The sequence below is a fragment of the Rhinatrema bivittatum genome, chromosome 8 (assembly GCF_901001135.1).
Source record: "Rhinatrema bivittatum chromosome 8, aRhiBiv1.1, whole genome shotgun sequence".
Taxonomy (NCBI): Eukaryota; Metazoa; Chordata; class Amphibia; order Gymnophiona; family Rhinatrematidae; genus Rhinatrema; species Rhinatrema bivittatum.
The window spans coordinates 17,791,909-17,810,223 of record NC_042622.1 but is presented as its reverse complement, the minus strand read 5'-3'; the positions used below and the strand labels follow the sequence as shown (position 1 = coordinate 17,810,223).

The 18,315-nt window shown below is 45.6% G+C and overlaps 1 protein-coding gene and 1 long non-coding RNA gene across 9 annotated transcripts in view; one reads left to right on the top strand and one right to left on the bottom strand.

Moving 5' to 3' along the window:
• The window catches only part of SYCP2 (synaptonemal complex protein 2), a 752,024-nt gene that overhangs the window by 215,847 nt on the left and 517,862 nt on the right, over positions 1-18,315 (bottom strand). For all 8 annotated transcript variants that reach the window (XM_029611557.1, XM_029611556.1, XM_029611555.1 and 5 more), the window contains one exon: positions 7,986-8,041. In XM_029611557.1, coding sequence (XP_029467417.1) covers positions 7,986-8,041 — 56 coding nt within the window. The remainder of the gene's footprint in view (positions 1-7,985; positions 8,042-18,315) is intronic.
• The window catches only part of LOC115096642, a 112,091-nt gene that overhangs the window by 62,715 nt on the left and 31,061 nt on the right, over positions 1-18,315 (top strand). The window lies entirely within an intron of this gene.

Here is an 18,315-nt window from a genome sequence, read left to right as displayed (position 1 = left end):
ATGGCCAATTTGTGACCACCATATACCGAAAAGAAACTGACAGAAATACCTTGCTATTATTTTATAGTTGTCACCCACGGGCCCTAAGGAATAATATTCCCACGGGCCAATTCTTAAGGCTCCGTAGACTTTGCTCGACTCGTGTTGAATTTTTGGAGCAGGCAAACTTGATGTCTACACGTTTTTTATCTAGAGGTTATCCCAGAAGGGTGGTGAGAAATGCTTTGAAGCGTGCATTATTTGTAAACCGTGACCTGCTTTTTCTTCCGCAGTCTCGTTCATCTGATATTGTAAATAACTGTATTTTACCTTTCTCTGTTCTAAGTCGGCAAGTCACAAATATCATTCGGAAGCATTGGCAATCCCTTTCTTTACACCGCTTGTTTCAGGGACCTTTACGTTTCACGTATCGAAGAGGGAGAAACTTGCGTGATAGGCTCATTCATGCGGACTCTAATTCAACCAGTGTGGTCCGCATATCTTCAGCTATACATAAACCTTGTGGTAATTGTTCTATGTGTAGTCATACGGCATCCCTCTCGTCATTCACACACCCGGTCACACAAAAATGTTTTCCTTAAGATCTGTTTCTGATTGTACCACACAGGGAGTTGTATATATTATTAAGTGTCCGTGTCCTCTGCTGATCGTTGGGAAAACGTCAAGAATGGTAAAAACGCGTATGATTGAGCATTGTTCCAACATTCGGAATGCCCGTGAAAATGAACCTCTGGTAGAGCACTGGGTCCAGCATTCACACACTATTTCTGATCTCTTCTTCTTTGTAATTGAAGTGGTTCCCCGTTCCCCCCGGGGTGGAAATTATGCTGCACAACTCGGTCGGAGAGAACAAAGGTGGAGCTTCTTATTAGACACGGTGGTCCCTAAAGGTTTAAAGCATGAGCTAGAATGGTATTTATTCACGTAATTATTGGGGTTTTGAGTGACACCCATTGATCTGACTGCTAGTTGCGCTTCAGGGATGAGGGCTCTTTTGATTGGCCCCCCGGAACCACATGACCGGTTCACCTGAATTCGCGCCAACTCTGTTGGGTTCAAATACCTGTCTGTTCTAAGGTTTCATGCACTCCCTGCCAAGTTTAAATAAATTCTGCATTCAGGTAGGCTGAACCTGTGTATATTTGATATGCTTGAAGTTTTGTCGGCATTAAGTCCATAGTTTTGTCCTGATCTCTTTGTCTTTTACAGCTTCACTTGTGAAATACGTGTTCCTTCCCGATGCAGCCCTATGCGAAACACGGGACCGTGTCGGGGGACACTTATAAGATATCTGTACTGTAAGTCAGTGGAGTTGCCGTACTAAACAATAAAAGAACTTGATTTTCAAATTTGTTATTGAATCAGATTGATTGGGACTCAATACAGAAGGTCTGCACTTTCACTGTGGATACTATTGGCTGAAGTGCAGCGGACGCTCTGTTGTGTTTTGGTAATTGAAATCTCCCATTATTATTGCACTGCCAAATTGGTTTGCTTCCCTGATTTCTCTTAACATTTCATCATCTGTCTGATCATTTTGTCCAGGTGGACGGTAGTATACTCCTATCACTATACTCTTACCCAACACACATGGGATTTCTACCCATATAGATTCTACTGAGCATTTAGTCTCTTGTATGATCTTTATCCTGTTGGACGCTATACCCTCCCGGACATAAAGTGCCATACCCCCGCCAAGTTGATCCTCCCTATCATTATGATATAATTTGTATCCTGATATAGCACTGTCCCATTGGTTATCCTCCTTCCACCAAGTCTCTGTGATGCCAATTATGTCAATCTCATCATTTGTTGCTATACACTGTAACTCTCTCGTCTTACTTCTTAGACTTCTGGCATTCGCATACAGACATTTCAAAGTGTGTTTTTTGTTTGTATTAATAACCTGCTTTTCAGTTGTTAGGGATAATTCGGAAAACATTAACTTTGGTGATTTTTTACATATATGCACATGGACTATCAAGTGCAACATGTACAAAATGCCTTCTCTGTATTAAATACTGAAGAAGTTCTTGAGAAAAAGATTGAAGTGTTGTCTGAAAAGAGAGAAGAAAACCAATGTATACAGAAATTCCAGATCAGTAACCAAAGGAAAAAGCTCATTGTGCTGGATGAATCTGACATCAGAGGCACTAATCTTGCGAAGGGAAAGGGTGAAGTGGATAACAAAACTCAACTAAAGTCACAAAAGGAGTCCAGGAACAACAGTAACCTGAATGATAAAATCTGGAAAGCTATGTGCACAAATGCTCGTAGTTTGGGCAAAAAAATCCCAGATCTGCAAGCCCTAATGGAGGAGGTGGACTTGGACGTTATTGCAGTCACAGAGACATGGTTCACGGAATCGCATGATTGGGATACGGCAATACTGGGCTATAACTTGTTAAGGAAGGACAGAGAGGATAGGAAAGGGGGAGGAGTGGCTCTTTATGTCAGAAACAATATCCAAGCATCTGAGCTGCAAGGAAGATGGGGCAATGAAGAGGCTTTATGGGCCAACCTAAAAAAAGATGGGGCATCCATTTTTATTGGAGTGGTTTACAGGCCTCCAAACCAAAAGGAAGAGCTGGACAGAGATCTGGTTGAAGACATCCAAAAGATGGGAAAGAAGGGAGAGGTGGTGATCGTTGGAGACTTTAATTTGCTGGATGTAGACTGGAGAATCCCATCTGCAGAATCTAACAATAGTAAAGAAATAGTGGATGCCCTGCACACATTTTCCTATGTCGTTGGTGCCCACATGTACCACGATAGCCAGCTCCTCCCCAGCACTGTCTATAATCCTATCTAGGTGATGCATGAGGGCTGCCACCTTCGCACCAGGCAGGCAAGCTACCAGGCGGTCCTCACGTCCACCAGCCACCCTGCTATCTACATTTTTAATAATCGAATCACCAACTATGATGGCCAGCCTAAACTTTCCCTCCTGAGCAGTAGCCCTGAGAGACTTGTTCTCAGTGCGAGAGGACAATACATCACCTGGAGAGCAGGTCCTTGCTACAGGATCACTTCCTGCTACACCAGGGTGATGTTCTCCTACTGGGAGACCTTTCTGATCCAAGGCAGCACTGGGGCTGCCAGACTTGATTAGGGACTTGGCTACTATGTCCCTGAAGGTCTCATCAATGTACCTCTCTGTCTGCCTCAGCTCCTGCAAGTCTGCTACTCTAGCCTCCAGAGACCGGACTCGTTCCCTGAGAGCCAGGAGCTCTTTGCACCGAGTGCACATATACAATCTCTCACCGGCGGGTAAAAAATCACTCAATGCAAAAGACTGGAAACCCCCCTCTAGCTGCTGGACTGCTGCCTTCATCTTAGTTTTATTGAATCCCTAATTAAGTTCAGGAGACTAAGGGAGTTGGAATGAGAGTACTTTAAATTTACAGGTGAATTTACTAATTAATCAGTTAGTGTCCTACAAGGGGATGATTAAACTTTCAATAAGGGCTGATATAATAGTATGATTTAGATAAGACCCTGATTGATTTTTTATGAGAAAGTGTGTCGTGCCTAAAAATCAAGGGTTGAGTGGGTGGGAAAGACAGACACTAGAATTAACTATCTCTGGCTTGCTTGTTACCTCAGACACACTCAAACTCTAAAGAAAATATCCCTTAATTTCACCAAACTTTTATAAGCCCAAAAATTTCTGAAAGCTATACTTACCAATCCTCTTTAACCACCGCTAAATTAATCTTCACTCAGTTAATGGAAGGGTTTGAGAATCGTGCGCCATTAGGTACGCGCTTCCGGTTCTCCTCTACTGCAAAGGGTGCGGGGGCCTCTGGAAGCTGGGGTTATGGAATTCAATCCCTGGATCGCTTGCGATGACCTCTGGACTCCTCTCCCGGGGGATGCTGGGAGCAGTATGCACATGAGCCTTCCAGTCCTCCTCTACTGCAAAGGGTGCGGGGCCTCTGGAAGCTGGGGCTGTGGAATTCAATCCCTGGATCGCTTGCGATGACCTCTGGACTCCTCTCCTGGGGGATGCTGGGAGCAGTATGCACATGAGCCTTCCGGTCCTCCTCTACTGCCTGTCGTCCAGATAAGTGTGGACATGAATCCCCTCCTTTCTCAGAACCGCCGCTACCACCATCGCTTTTGTGGAAGTCCGTGGTGCTGTTGCTAATCCAAAAGGAAGGGCCCAAAACTAGAAATGCTGCCCTAACACCATGAACCGAAGAAGCTTCTAGTACTCTGAGATTATGGGGATATACAGATAGGCCTCAGTCAGATCTAAAGACGCCAGAAACTCTCCTCTAGGGACCGCTGCTATCACCATCCACAACGTCTCCATACAAAACTTGGCACTCAGTGTCTTGTTGACTTTCTGGAGATCCAGAAGGGGCCAAAAAGTGCCTTCCTTCCTGGGAACCACGAAATAGATCAAGTACCTTCCTTGCCCCAGCTCCAATGGTGGAACCAGTACAATTGCATCCAATTTTTGTATACGGTGCAACTTATCCTGAACAGCCTCCCGCTTGCTTTGGGATGTGCAATGGGACACCATAAAGACTTCTTTGATTGGATGAAAAAATTCTAAAGCGTAACCATCTCTTATCATCTCTAGAACCTGCTGGTCAGACGTGATCTTGGTCCACTCCTCATAAAAGTGGGTTAACCTCCCACCTACAGCAGCTCCGGAGGAGTGGATCAGCATGACTTCATTGCAAGGACTTTTCTCCTCTGGTCCCCTGACTAGAACTATCCCTGGGAGTCCTGGGGGAGCCCTGAAAGGACTGCTGCCTTCCCGAGCCCTGCTTCTGCCCTGAGGCTGAGGCAGTCTTGCAAGAATGAAAGTGCCTCATATCCCGGAAATGGGAACGAGGCAGGAAAGTATTCTTGCCACTCTTTTTAACCTCCAGCAACTTATTCCCCTTTGACTCCTCTAAATGCTTCATTAGCTGCTCCAGGTCCTCTCCGAATAACTACTTCCCCAGTTGCAACTTGGACCACACATCCGCAGACCAATTATGCAACCACAGGAGTCTCCGAGCTGAAACTGCTGATACAGCGCATTTGTCACATAGGCCACACCCTGACTTCCAACCGGGCCGCCTGTTTAGACTTTTACGCCGGGACAGCTTCCTTCTCCTGAGCCTTCTGCACCCAGCACAAGCAAGCCCTTTCATCAGGCTACCTCAGACTGCCGCTTGGAGAGACAAGGCCGAGACCTCAAACATTCTTTTTTAACTGAAATTTTCAGCTTTCGATCCTGAACATCCTTCAGCGTGACTGACCCTGCCACTGGGATGGTTGTCTTTTTAGTCATCGCTGAGACCAACACATCTACCTTGGGAAGTCTCAACAGCTCCAAGGCTTCCTTTGTTAATGGGTACAATTTTGCAATTGGTGCTGACTTTCAAACTGGTCTCTGGAGTATCCCACTCCCAGTTCACCAACTTCACCTTCTTAGGCAACGGAAAAGCCTTCGGTGGTCCCCGCAGTCCATCCAGGACTGGTTCAACCCTGTCATTATCAGATTCTTCTTAGGTGATCTTGATAATCAGTTCTTCCAGCACCTGGGGACTAAGAGGTCTCAACTCCTTCTTCTGGAACAGATGGACAACCCTTGGGTAATCCCCTTCCATAACCGGAACCTCCTCCGGGTCAACCGTGTCCTTGCTCACCCATGGTGACATGGTTCTGGATATGCACCCTCAGGATCGTCCCCAGGATCACTCCCCAAATCCTCTAGTGGATCATCCAAATCCCTGAAACCACTTTCCTCCTCGCCTGAGAAGCATCCACATCCCAGGCGGAGTAAGCTCCCCGACCCCTGGATGGAGCCACCTTAGCCTCTTAGGGGTCACTGCGGCTTCCTGGCCAAGGGCTGCTTCTTCCACTTCCCCAGGCACCTTGTCTAGCTTGTCCTCATCAGGATCCCCTCCACTACCAAAGTCCTCTAATATTGCTTGAACCTTGGAAGATAACTGAGGAGAAGAATCCCTGGGCTTCCCGGAAGCTGCCTGCTTCCTCCCGCATGTATTAGCAATGGCTGATGTGCCCTTAGCACCCCAGGAGCATCTGTAAGAGGCCCTGCTGAGCCAGTGACTCTCTTAACACCTGATGCTTCTGTGGATGTTCCTCCCCCACTCTCCTCCCCAAGGCAGAGCTAAAACAGAGCGTGTTCGCATTGAGACGCATGAGTCTTGATCCATATGCCTGATAGCCCTTCCTGAGCTCTGATGCCAGTGCCATTAGAACCTCCCACTCGGAACCATCACGCTCCCGCCATGCTCCTTAAAATGCCTGCCAACAGTGCGAGTTACTAAATCAGACATGTACAGGACCCCCAGAGCTGTCGAGAACCCAGCAAATCTTCTCTCCGCTGTGCTTGCTGCCGCTTAACCCCACACCTAATCGGCCCTCTTTTTTTTTTTTTTTTTTTAAAGGAGCAGCGGCACTGAGAAGAACCCCAGAAGAAAACTTATTCTTTCCTGCTCCTGACTGTCAGCAGTGGGGAGAAGACCTCAGAGGGAGTAAGAGTACCAGGATCCCTGGCTTTCACTCCCTTCAGATGTTGCGGGATGAGCCAAACCAGGGATCGCCAACTCCCCACTCACCCGGCTCAACCTCAGGGATGGCCCACAAAGTTACCTAACACGTCAGGGTGTGCCTCTTCAAATTTCTTCCTGTCTCTTTTTTTTTTTTTTTTAATATCTAATTCTTCACAGACTGCAGGTTTGCAACTCCACCATCTGCTGAAGACAGAAAAATACTGAGGGATTGCAGGTGGCTTTCCCGGTTATGAGCAGTGCCTGAAAAGTTTTTATTCTCTGCCTCCATCTTCTGGTAGTGATGCAAAACCCACTTGTCTGGCCTGATCTGGGATATGAATGAACAGGAACATAAAAACCCTTCCAAAATAAACCAAAACGCCCTCCCTCTGCCCCTCCAATAAATGTTAAATTGTAGTTGGCTGAGTGGGCCCCTCTCCTGATCCCAATATTTATTTTATTTATTTATTTAATAATTTTTCTATACCGACGTTTGAAGCAAACATCACATAGGTTTACAAATTATCAAATGCCAAATTAAAACATTTGACTTTCCAAAAACAAATGAAATAAGAAATACATAAGTTATTTGATAAAAGATTTAAATTAAATTGAATAAATGCCTCTCAATACAATAAAAACATAGTTAAATCTTAGAAGAATAAAAATATCTAACAGTATCAAATAATAGAGTTTAAATCTTAAAAGGCATCTAAAAGTACATTAAAAGTAATAAAGAATTTTTGCAGGGGACTTAGGGATTATAGTTCAGGAAAAGCTGTAGCTGAGCAGTTCCACTTCTGCCCCCTAACCCAAATTCCCAAACTGCTAGCCCCCAAAAGTGTCTATGAAAGCCAGCAGGAGGTAGAGAGGCTGGTCTGATGCCAGTACAGCTCTCAGCTGTTCCGGCATTAATACTAATTTATTCAATTCATTCGCCACTAATTGGTCCCTGTGAGCAAAGTGAATAAATCAATATTAAATACCGGAACAGCTGAGCGTTGCACCAGCATTTCCTATTAAGACCAGCCTCTCCACCTCCCACTAGCTTTCATAAATATTTCTGCAAGCTACAATTTTATACAGATTGGGACTGGGAGGTGGGGTTTCATAGCTATTCGGCATTAGTTGGGTTTTTCTGAGAAATATTTAGTAAGCTGGTGAATAGCAAAGTTACTTGGAGACTTATCTCACTGAATATTCAGCTAAAGTTATTTGGTAACTTTACCCAGAAAGTTTTGCTGTTCATCTGCTTACTGAATATGGACCTAATGGGCTTTATGGTAACATTTTACATCTATACTTTTTAAGAAATACTGTAGAATATTTCAGAGGAGGATACAAAAATAACTGAAAAGAAATAACTATGTAACAATGCATTTAAATGTTCTCTTATCTCTTATGAGTTTTCAAAAATATTTACTTCTTCCAGAAATAAAGTATAACATGATACACCATCCTTACATTTTGCTTGTTAGTTCTGGACTAAATTTCTGTGTAGTAGTTGGCAATTCCTGAACCTACAATACACATAAGGAGACATTTTTACATGTTAAATTTTCTTTCCATGAATCCTGCTACTCTAGTCCAGTTCAGACAAGTGGAGACAGAGCACACAGTTTTCCTTTTGTGATATCATTGCCACTACATACGGGTGGTGCAGCACAGAGAAAAACCAGTATTACTATGAGAAAGCTCTGAACAGATCACAAACATTCAAACTGATAAAGCAAATGTTGCTTACCTGTAACAGGTGTTCTCACAGGACAGCAGGATGTTAGTCCTCACATATGGATAACATCACAGGATGGAGCCCAATCACGGAACACTTTTGTCAACGTTTCCAGAACTTTGACTGGCCCCTACTGGGCATGCCCAGCATGGCACTAACCCTGCAGCCAGCAGGGGTCCCCCTTCAGTCTTGTTTAAAAGCTACAGGTAGTGCCGAAAAATAAAATAAGAAATGTTACAAACCCAACACCGCGGGGCGGCGGGCGGGTTTCGTGAGGACTAACATCCTGCTGTCCTGTGAGAACACCTGTTACAGGTAAGCAACATTTGCTTTCTCACAGGAGAAGCAGGATGGTAGTCCTCACATATGGGTGAGTACCGAGCTGAGGATGTCCGAGAAATGCACCAAATGTACCCAGGTGTGCAAGGCACTAGGACTGGGATAAAATTTGGCCGAGGGCATCCTGAATCCTAATGGGCAGGCAGAAGGGTGTTGGTACATCACGTTGTAAATAGGTTACTAAGGACAGACTGGCCGAAGATGGAATCTTGTTTTCCGGCTTTATCTAAGCAATAGTGGGCTGCAAAGTTGTGGAGAGAACTCCAGGTGGCAGCTCTGCAAATGTCAGGAAGCGGCACTGATCGTAGGTGTGCTACTGAAGTTGCCATGGCCCTCACAGAGTGTGCTTTAACACGGTCTTGAAATGCAATGCCCGCTTGCTGAAAGCCAAAGGATATGCAGTCTGCCAACCAGGAGGAGAGAGTCTGCTTACCCACAGGCTTCCCTAACTTGTTAGGGTGGAAAGAGACAAACAATTGAGTGCTTTCCCTGTGGGCAGCTGTACGGTCTAGGTAGAATGCTAGAGCCCATTTACAGTCAAGGGTATGCAGAGCCTGTTCTCCTGGATTGGAATGGGGCCTGGAAAGAAGGTAGGTAGTATAATGGATTGATTAATGTGAAACTCCGATACTACCTTAGGCAAGAACTTAGGGTGAGTGCGGAGTACCGCCCAGTCCTGCAGAAGTTTAGTGTAAGGTGGATAGGTAACTAGGGCCTGTAATTCACTAACTCTGCAAGCAGAAGTGATTGCCAGAAGGAAAATCACTTTCCATGTGAGATAGCGAAGATCACAGGAGTGAAGAGGCTCGAATAGTGATTTCATGAGCCGACCCAAAACCAGATTGAGGTCCCAAGAAGGGGCCGGAGGACGTAGTGGAGGCTTGAGGTGAAGCAAGCCCTTCAGAAAATGTGTTACAAGGGGTTGTACTGATATGGGTACATCCCCGTCACCTTTATGGAAGGCGGCTACCGCACTGACATGCATTCTGATGGAAGATGTTTTTAGACCTGACTCTGATAAGTGCCAGAGATAGTCCAAAAACTTCATGATAGGACAGGTAAAGGGGTCAAGGGACTGAGAAGAGTACCATGACGTAAACCTGTTCCATTTGTAAAAGTAAGATTTTCTCGTGGAAGGCTTCCGTGAAGCAATCAGGACATGGGAAACTGGTGCAGAAAGGTTAAGTGACTGAAGGATTAACCTTTCAACATCCATGTTGTCAGGGACAAGGCTTGAAGATTGGGGTGGCGGAAGCACCCGTCGTTTGGAGTGATCAGAAGCGGGTCCTTTCCTAAGGGAATGTGCCTGCAAATGGAGAGATCCTGAAGTACTGGAAACCACACTTGGCGTGGCCAGTGAGGTGCTATCAGGATCATGATTCCCTTGTCCTGACGTAACTTCACGAGAGTCTTCGAGAGAAGAGGAATTGGAGGGAACACATAAAGTAGACCGGTTGCCCATGAGAGGGAGAATGCGTCTCTGGACTGAGAGTGTATGCTGCGAATGAGAGAGCAGAAGTTCTCTACTTTGCGGTTTTGAGGATATCTGAGGATATCCCCATTGTTGGAAGATGGAGTTCGCTACTGAGGGGTTGAGAGACCGCTTGTGCGGTTGAAAGATGCGACTCAGCTTGTCTGCCAATACATTGTCCATTCCTGGAAAGTAGGTGGCCCTGAGGTACATCGAATGGGAGAGAGCTTCTGCTCCTTCAAAGTATCATACAACAACAATACTTCGGATCTCTCTCCTCTCCCACTAGGCGTTCCTCAAGGTTCATCCCTTTCTCCCACCCTTTTCAACATTTACATGCTTCCATTATGTCACTATCTAAATAAATTAGGACTCTCATATTTCCTTTATGCGGATGATGTCCAAATTTTGTTACCCATCAAAGACAACATCCACAGTACATTGTCACAATGGGAACTATATCTCTATGATATCAATAATATCTTATCTCAAATGGCACTTTCACTCAATCATAACAAAACAGAGTTCCTTCTTCTCTCCAAAAAGTTAACGCCTCCACCTATAGATCCATCAGTACTCTCAAATTATAGATTATCCACGTCAGTTAAGGACCTTGGAATTACCTTAGATAAAGAACTTAATTTCAAAGCCCACATCAAAAATCTAATTAAAGAAGGTTTCTATAAACTTCAAGTTCTAAGAAAATTGAAACCGTTACTACATCCTCCTGACTTTAGAACAGTACTACAAGCCTTAATTTTTGCAAAATTAGACTATTGCAACTCCATCTTAACAGGATTGCCTGCTTCCACAATTAAGCCACTTCAACTGCTTCAAAATGCTGCCGCTAGATCCCTATCAAATTGCAGAAAATTTGAACACATCTCTCCAATTTTGCACCAATTACATTGGCTTCCCATCGCTTTTAGATCACAATATAAGATACTTATGCTTATTCATAAAGCATTGTATGATGATGACTCATCTTTGTTACAAAAACCACTTTATCACTGTATTTCTACTAGAAATCTTCGTTCTACAGACACTGGTTTACTCTCTATTCCCTACAGCAAAAAAATGCTCAAAACTGCTACTATAAATCGAGCTCCCTCTATAATTGGTCCTACTCTATGGAACTCACTTCCACCACCACTAAGGACTGAACCCTCCACATCCACCTTTAGAAAAAACCTTAAAACATGGCTTTTTATCAAAGCTTTCCCCCAATAAACTTGATAGATTTCTTCCCCTTATACACGGTTTTGTTCCTTTTGTTATTGATGAGATACTGAATTTTGATTTCATAATGTTAGCTTATTATCTTATATAGTTCTATGTTTAATTTATTGATAATTATTAGGGGGTTTTTTTCCCCCCTTATTCCACAAGCTGTTCAACTGTTATACTGTATCAGGTCTTCAATAATATTTGTTTCAATGTAAACCGGTGTGATATTTTGAATTGAATGTCGATATAAAAAAGCAAATAAATAAATAAATAAATATCTGTGCAGCATCCTGACACAGAAGGAAGGAGCCCGTGCCTCCCTGTTTGTTGATGTACTACATGGCCACCTGGTTGTCCGTCTGGATCAGGATAACTTGATTTGAGAGGTGATCCTGAAATGCCCTGAAAGCATATCTGATTGCTTGAAGCTCCAGGAAATTTATTCGGTGTCTGGCTTCCTCTGGAGACCAAGATCCTTGTGTCTGCAGATTGGCCACATGGGCTCCCCAGCCGAGGTTGGAAGCATCGGTGGTGAGTTAATTGAGGGTCTGGAGCCTGGAAGGACAAGCCTTGGAGGAGATTGATCTGATTTTTCCACCAGGCAAGAGACTGACGGAGTGAGTCGGTTACATGGACAATGGTCGATAGGGGCTGAATGCTTTGAGTCCATTGAGACCTTAGAGTCCACTGCATGAGTCTCATGGCCAAACGGGCCAATGGTGTGACTTGAACTGAGGACGCCATGTGTCCCAGGAGGATGAGAAAGTGGCGTGCAGTCGCGGAGTGCTGAGACTGCAGCTGGTGTGCAAGAGACACGAGGGTGAGAGCTCGCTGTCGAGGCAGAAAAGCCTTTGCCTGCAAGGTGACCAAGTCTGCCCCAATGAACGACAAGGTTTGAGATGGGACTAAGTAGGATTTGTCGTAGTTGACAAGAAATCCTAATGAAATTAGAGTGTGTAAGGTTAGATTGAGGGATGACAGAGCAGCTTGCTGAGTGGGAGCCCTGATTAACCAATCATCTAGATAGGGGTAGACATGAACACCTTGAGTCCTGAGGAAGGCTGCAACTACTATGAGGCATTTTGTGAAGTCTCGTGGTGCAGAAGCTAGGCCGAATGGAAGCACTCGGTGCTTGGGGCCTACTAGAAACCTCAGGTATTTGCGATGAGATGGAGTTATCGCAATATGAATGTATGCGTCCTGGAGGTCCAGAGAGCAGAGCAAATCTCCTCTTTGTAGAAGAGGAAGAAGCGAGCCTAAGGTTACCATTTTGAATTTCTCTCACTGGAGGTACTTGTTGAGGGCCCGTAGGTCCAGAATAGGACGAATGCCTCCTGATTTTTTGGGGATTAGAAAGAACCGGGAATAGAATCCTAGACCATGCTGAAAGTAGGGTATAGGTTCTATTGCCTTGGACTGGAGAAGGAGGGAGACCTCCTGATCCAGAAGGATGGAGTGATCGGATGTTCTCTACGTCGGTAGAGGTGGGGAGTCCGGTGACACGGAGAGAAAGTTCAAATGGTAACCCTGAGCAATTATCGCCAGTACCCATTGGTCTGAGGTGATTGAATGTCATATGTTGTTGAAGTGGCACAGTCGACCTCCCACTGGTATGTGAGGTAATGGAAGCTGGCTGCTGCTCTCTAGGTAGAAGTCAAAAACCTGAAGCAGGACCTTGTTGAGGAGCTGCTTGTGGTTTTTGTTTCCGTGTCTGACGAGACTGGGCTTTTTGAAAAGGTCTCGTGTAACGGGATCTGGTTCGTGGCGGGTAGGACTTCTTCGGGTAGAAGAATGACTTCTTTGAGTCCTTTCGGAAGGGCTGTTTTGAAGAGTAGTCAGAAGGCATCAGAGAGAGCTGTCTTAGGGTCTAATGATGGTCCTTAAGTTCCGCCACCGTCCGTTGAATCTGTTTGCCAAACAGATTATCTCCTACCCAGGGTAGGTCGGATAACCTGTCTTGTACCTCAGGGCGAAGGTCGGAAGATTTGAGCCAGGCCCATTTCCTTGCCGAAATAGCAGCTGCAGATAGCCTAGTAGCAGTGTCAAAGATATCGTAAGATGATCTGATCTCATGCTTGCCTGCCTCAAAACCCTTGTTTACTAGGGTTTGGAGCTGATCTTGAAATTGCTGAGGCAGGGAGTCTGTGAAATCTTGTATCTGCTTAAAAATGACCCTATTATATTGGGTCATATAGAGCTGATAAGCGGCAATTCGGGAGATGAGCATTGATCCTTGGAAGACACGGCGACCAATGGCATCTAGAAACTTCTGTTCCTTGCCAGGGGGAAAAGAAGTGTGAGGCTTTGATCTCTTTGCTCTTTTCTGTGCAGATTCTACCACTACAGATTGGTGATCCAATTGAGTTTTCTGAAAACCCAGAGCTGACTGCACCAAATAGGTAGTGTCAGCTTTTCTGTGGAGTGGAGCAATAGAGCCAAGAAGTTCCCAGTTCTTCTTGAGGAGATCCAGAAGAACCTGGTGGATAGGGATGGAGGTTATTTCCTTGGGAGCATCCAGGAATTGTAGTAACTCCATCATCTGATGTCTATCATCCTGTTCAGTCTGTAATTGGAAGGGAACCAATTCAGACATTTCTTTCACAAGATTTCTAAAGGAAAGGTCCTCTGGGGGAGAATGTTTTCTATTTTCAGTGGGTGAAGGTGGTGAAGGCAAATCATCAGTGTCTGGGGAGGAATCATCTGTCCAGGTATCGTAGGGATCAGCACCTGCCCCTCTAGGAACTAGAGGAGGACGGGGTGGTGGGATACCAGAGGGTCCTGGTGTAGGCTCCGAAGGAATCGAAGGAATAATTGGAGGCACCGATGAAGGCATCAAAGGCACCGGCGCAGGCATCAAGGGCATCGATGGATGGCTCGGTGGCGCCGAAGGGTGTATTGGCACCGATGGTTGGACCGGTGGCGATGGACGTATCGGCATCAATGGCTGAGGTAGAACTCCCGATGGAGGGATGTGGAACGGTGTTTCTCCTCCCGATGACATAGTAAGTGGGGAGGGCACCGGAGCCATCGGTGACCTGAGGTCCATCGGTGGAAAAGCGGCAATGAGTGCTTCCATCCTGGAGAGCAGCGGTGCCAATGTTGCCGGAATCAGGTCGGTGGGCGGTTCCCCAATCGGTACCTGTGTCGGTGCCGGAGGAACCTGGAGTCGTTGCATCACCTTGTCGATGGCCTCCTGAACCATCCAGTCCAGTTCTTCTCGGAGACCTGGAGCAAGCAGCCCCGACCCTGGAACAGAAGAAGGAGGCAGAGGCATAGCCGGAGGGACCACCGTTAAAAGCGGAGTCTCGGCTCCTGATACCCTGTCGGGTGAGGGTTGCCTCGGAGACCCGGTCACCGAAAAAGTCGGTGCCTTTTCTGGACGGGGTTTCTTCGATGGCGGCTCGGTCGATGATTTCGCTCCCTCGCTGGTCTGAAACTTTTGATGTCGATGGCGATGTTTGTCTCTACGATCCCCTCGGTCCTGAGGGGGAGTAGAGGGTGTCGAAGGCCGAGATGTCGTCGATGCCGGATGGTCACCGGCCGGTGGTCGATGCTGGCGCGAAGTTGATGGAGCCGGTTCTGATGACGTCGATGCAATGGAAGGAGTCGGGGTTTGAGCACAGAAGAGAAGTTACATCTTCTCCATTCTGCCTTGCGACCTTTTGGTGTCATTAGGGCACATTTGGTGCAGGTCAAGACATTGTGCTCTCGTCCAAGACACATAACACACTTTATGGGGATCTGTGATGGACATGGTGCGATTACAGTCCGGGCACCGACGGAACCCCGACGCCATGGAAAGAATTGAGCTGCAATACGGTTGACGGCCAGTAGGCTGTGAGGGCCAAACTCGACGGTAATCAACGGAGAACAGGTAAAAAGCTTACTGGAGTACCGCGGCTTGAAAAAGTTGAAGGAGGGACCCCTGTGGGGCAAATGATCTTTTAGTAATTCCGTGAGGAAAATTCCTGTCAGGAATCTCTGCAGAGCTCCTTAACCACGAGGCTACTGCTGCGCGGAAAAAACAGTGAAGGGGGACCCCTGCTGGCTGCAGGGTTAGTGCCATGCTAGGCATGCCCAGTAGGGGCCAGTCAAAGTTCTGGAAACTTTGACAAAAGTGTTCCGTGATTGGGCTCCATCCTGTGATGTCACCCATATGTGAGGACTACCATCCTGCTTGTCATGTGAGAAAAGAAAATTCAAAATTTTATATTGAGAATGTCCTCTAACAGCACACTACATGTCCGTTGCCTGTGGAAAAATAGCACTAATACATGACAAAAAGGGAGGATAAGACCAGAGGGTGAGAAGGAAGAATTACCCCTCTCTAATACATATGAACTTGGCAGTTACATGACAACAAGACATTCTCCTCCTTAATATGGCTCTTCCCGGTAGAGCCTTGTCCTGGTTTAGCAGCATTCATGGAAAGAAAATTAATAGGTAAACATTTCTCCTTCTCCTTCCATTCCATACTGCTACACCAGTTCAGTCCAGACAAGTGGGAAATACCAAAGCCCAACTAACTCAGGAGGGAGGAAATAAGGGCCACTTTGCAAGCTCCAAGGGCTGCATCCTTCTTAGCAAACATAGCCAATCTGCAATATTTAGTAAAAGATTACAAGGATGACCAAGTAGCTGCCTTACAAATGTTCTCCAGCACTATAGCAATTGCTTCCACCCAGAAAGAAGACTGTACTCTAGTAGAATGAGTATGAATAATCTCAGGGGCCTGATTGTTCTTCAGCATATATGATGAAGATATTGTGTCCTTGATTTATCTTGCCAGAGTAGCTTTATAGGATGCCTAACCCTTACACGATCCTCTAAATAAAACAAATAGTCTGTTTGTATAACAGAATGGAGCAGTAACTTCCAAATACTTAATGAGCACCCAATGGACATCCAAGAATCTCAAGGACTTGCTGCTGTCCTGAAACTCTTCCTTAAAGAAACTGAGATGAAAGAACGGCTTTACCTTTGATAGGAAGGAAGGTACAGGGCGAAGAGACACTGAATCTAGTGCAATGACCAAAAAAGGATCCCTATAGGAAAGAGCCTGAATCTTGGAAATACGTCAAGCAAACAGATTGTGACAAGGAGAACAGTCTTCAAGGATAGATCTTTAACGAAGCATGTTTCAAAGATTCAAAGGGAGGCGAAATTAGCACTTACAGAACCAAACTAAGATCCCACTGAGGAACCAGTGGCCTAAAAAGAGGACACAGCCTCTACACTCCATAAAGAAATTTGAACACATCTGGATGGAAGGCTACCAAGACCCCTGAACTGTACCCCTGAAGCAGACAATAGCTGCAGCCTGAACTCTCAAAGAGTTCCATGTTAAATCATTATCTAAGCCTAGCTGGAGGAAGGCTAAAATACAAGGGATATCTGAATGTCAAGGTGAGACCGACATTCCTTGCAGCACACTTCAAAAAGGCGCCAAACCCAAATTGAGGTCTTGCAGGCCTTCAATAGTGTAGAAATCACTGAAGAAGAGTAGCCTTTTTCCCTCAAGGGTGACCTTTGAGGAGCCAAGCCATAACATAAAATAGAGAGGGATCCTCCATGGTGACTGGACCCTGCACCAAGAGACCGCGAGAATCCAGAAGATGGTAGATCTGGAGTCTCATCAGATTGGCATAAAATGGCCTCCATGGCCAATCTGGAACTGCTAGGATCACATACGTGTTCTCCATCTCTTCCTGCATAGAACACTTCTTACCAACAGCCAATCTGGGAATATATATAGCAACTCCTCTCTTGGCCAAAGCTAAACCAGGGCGTCTATTCCTTAGGTCCCACCCTCCCTGCAACAACTGAAAAACTGATGAACCTTGGCATTCTCGTGAGCTGAAATCAGATCCATTTTCCATTTGGAAAATTATCTGCTGAAAGACATCTTGGCTGAGCTCCCATTCGCTTGAATCCAGAAGATTCCTGCTTGGGAAATTGGCCAAAGCATTCTCCTGACCTGCTGTCAAATGCTGTAAATTTTCCTCTGCTCAAGGGAAAAGAAGATTGGTCTGTTTCGACACCCCTAGGCTTATGATACCTCCTTGTCTGTTCACATATGCCATAGCTGTGGCATTGTCTGAGAGCATTCTGACTGCCTTTCCCCTTATTGCTCTGGTGTCCAATCACTCTCTTTGATGCTTTTAAAGCAACTGCAACATTTCTCCCTGTTTACACGGCAGGGAAAAAGAGGAATTGGATTCAGATGACAACCGAGGGTCCCGACTTCCATGGTCTGGGATACAGTAATGCAGACATAAGGGAAAAAGCAAAGGACTGCTTCTACAGCCAAGTCCTAAAGGAACTTTAGGACTTGCTGGTGCGATGGTTACTATCCTTAACCAATAAGCCTTGATACTTTTGATGCATCTCCAACATTGCTCTCTGCTTCAACGACAGAGAAAAAAGGGAATTGGATTTAGACAGCAACCAACGAGGGCCATGACTTTTATAGTCTGGGGAACTGATAAGCACTGGGGTAAGCTATACAGAGCAGCAGTTACTACCCTTAACAGAAGGCATTAGATTACTACCCTTAACCAATAAGCCTTGATGCTTTTGATGCAACTGTAACACTGCTCTCTGCTTCGAAGGAAGAGGGTGGTGGTGGAAGGAAAGAGGAATTTGGATTCAGAGACAACCAACACAAACCCTGACTTTTTTACAGTCTGGGGTACTGATGTGTAGACATTATGGAAAAAACACAGGACTGCTTCTACGGCCAAATCCATAAGCAAAGTTCATCAGGTAAAACTGACTGATACATAGCGGTTATCTGCACGGCATGGCAGAAACTACTATTGGGAAGCTTGTTGGCAGACTGGATGGACCATTGGTCCTTTTCTGCCATCATGACTATATTTCTGTGTTTCTATTGATGGACCAGGGGTCCTCTTCTTGAGACCAGAGCCCCTGGGCCACTTGATCTAGACCATGTGTTCCCCAATCTGATAGACACAATCTGTCATGATAGTATTTATGAGGTATCAATCTTACCCTCCTCAATA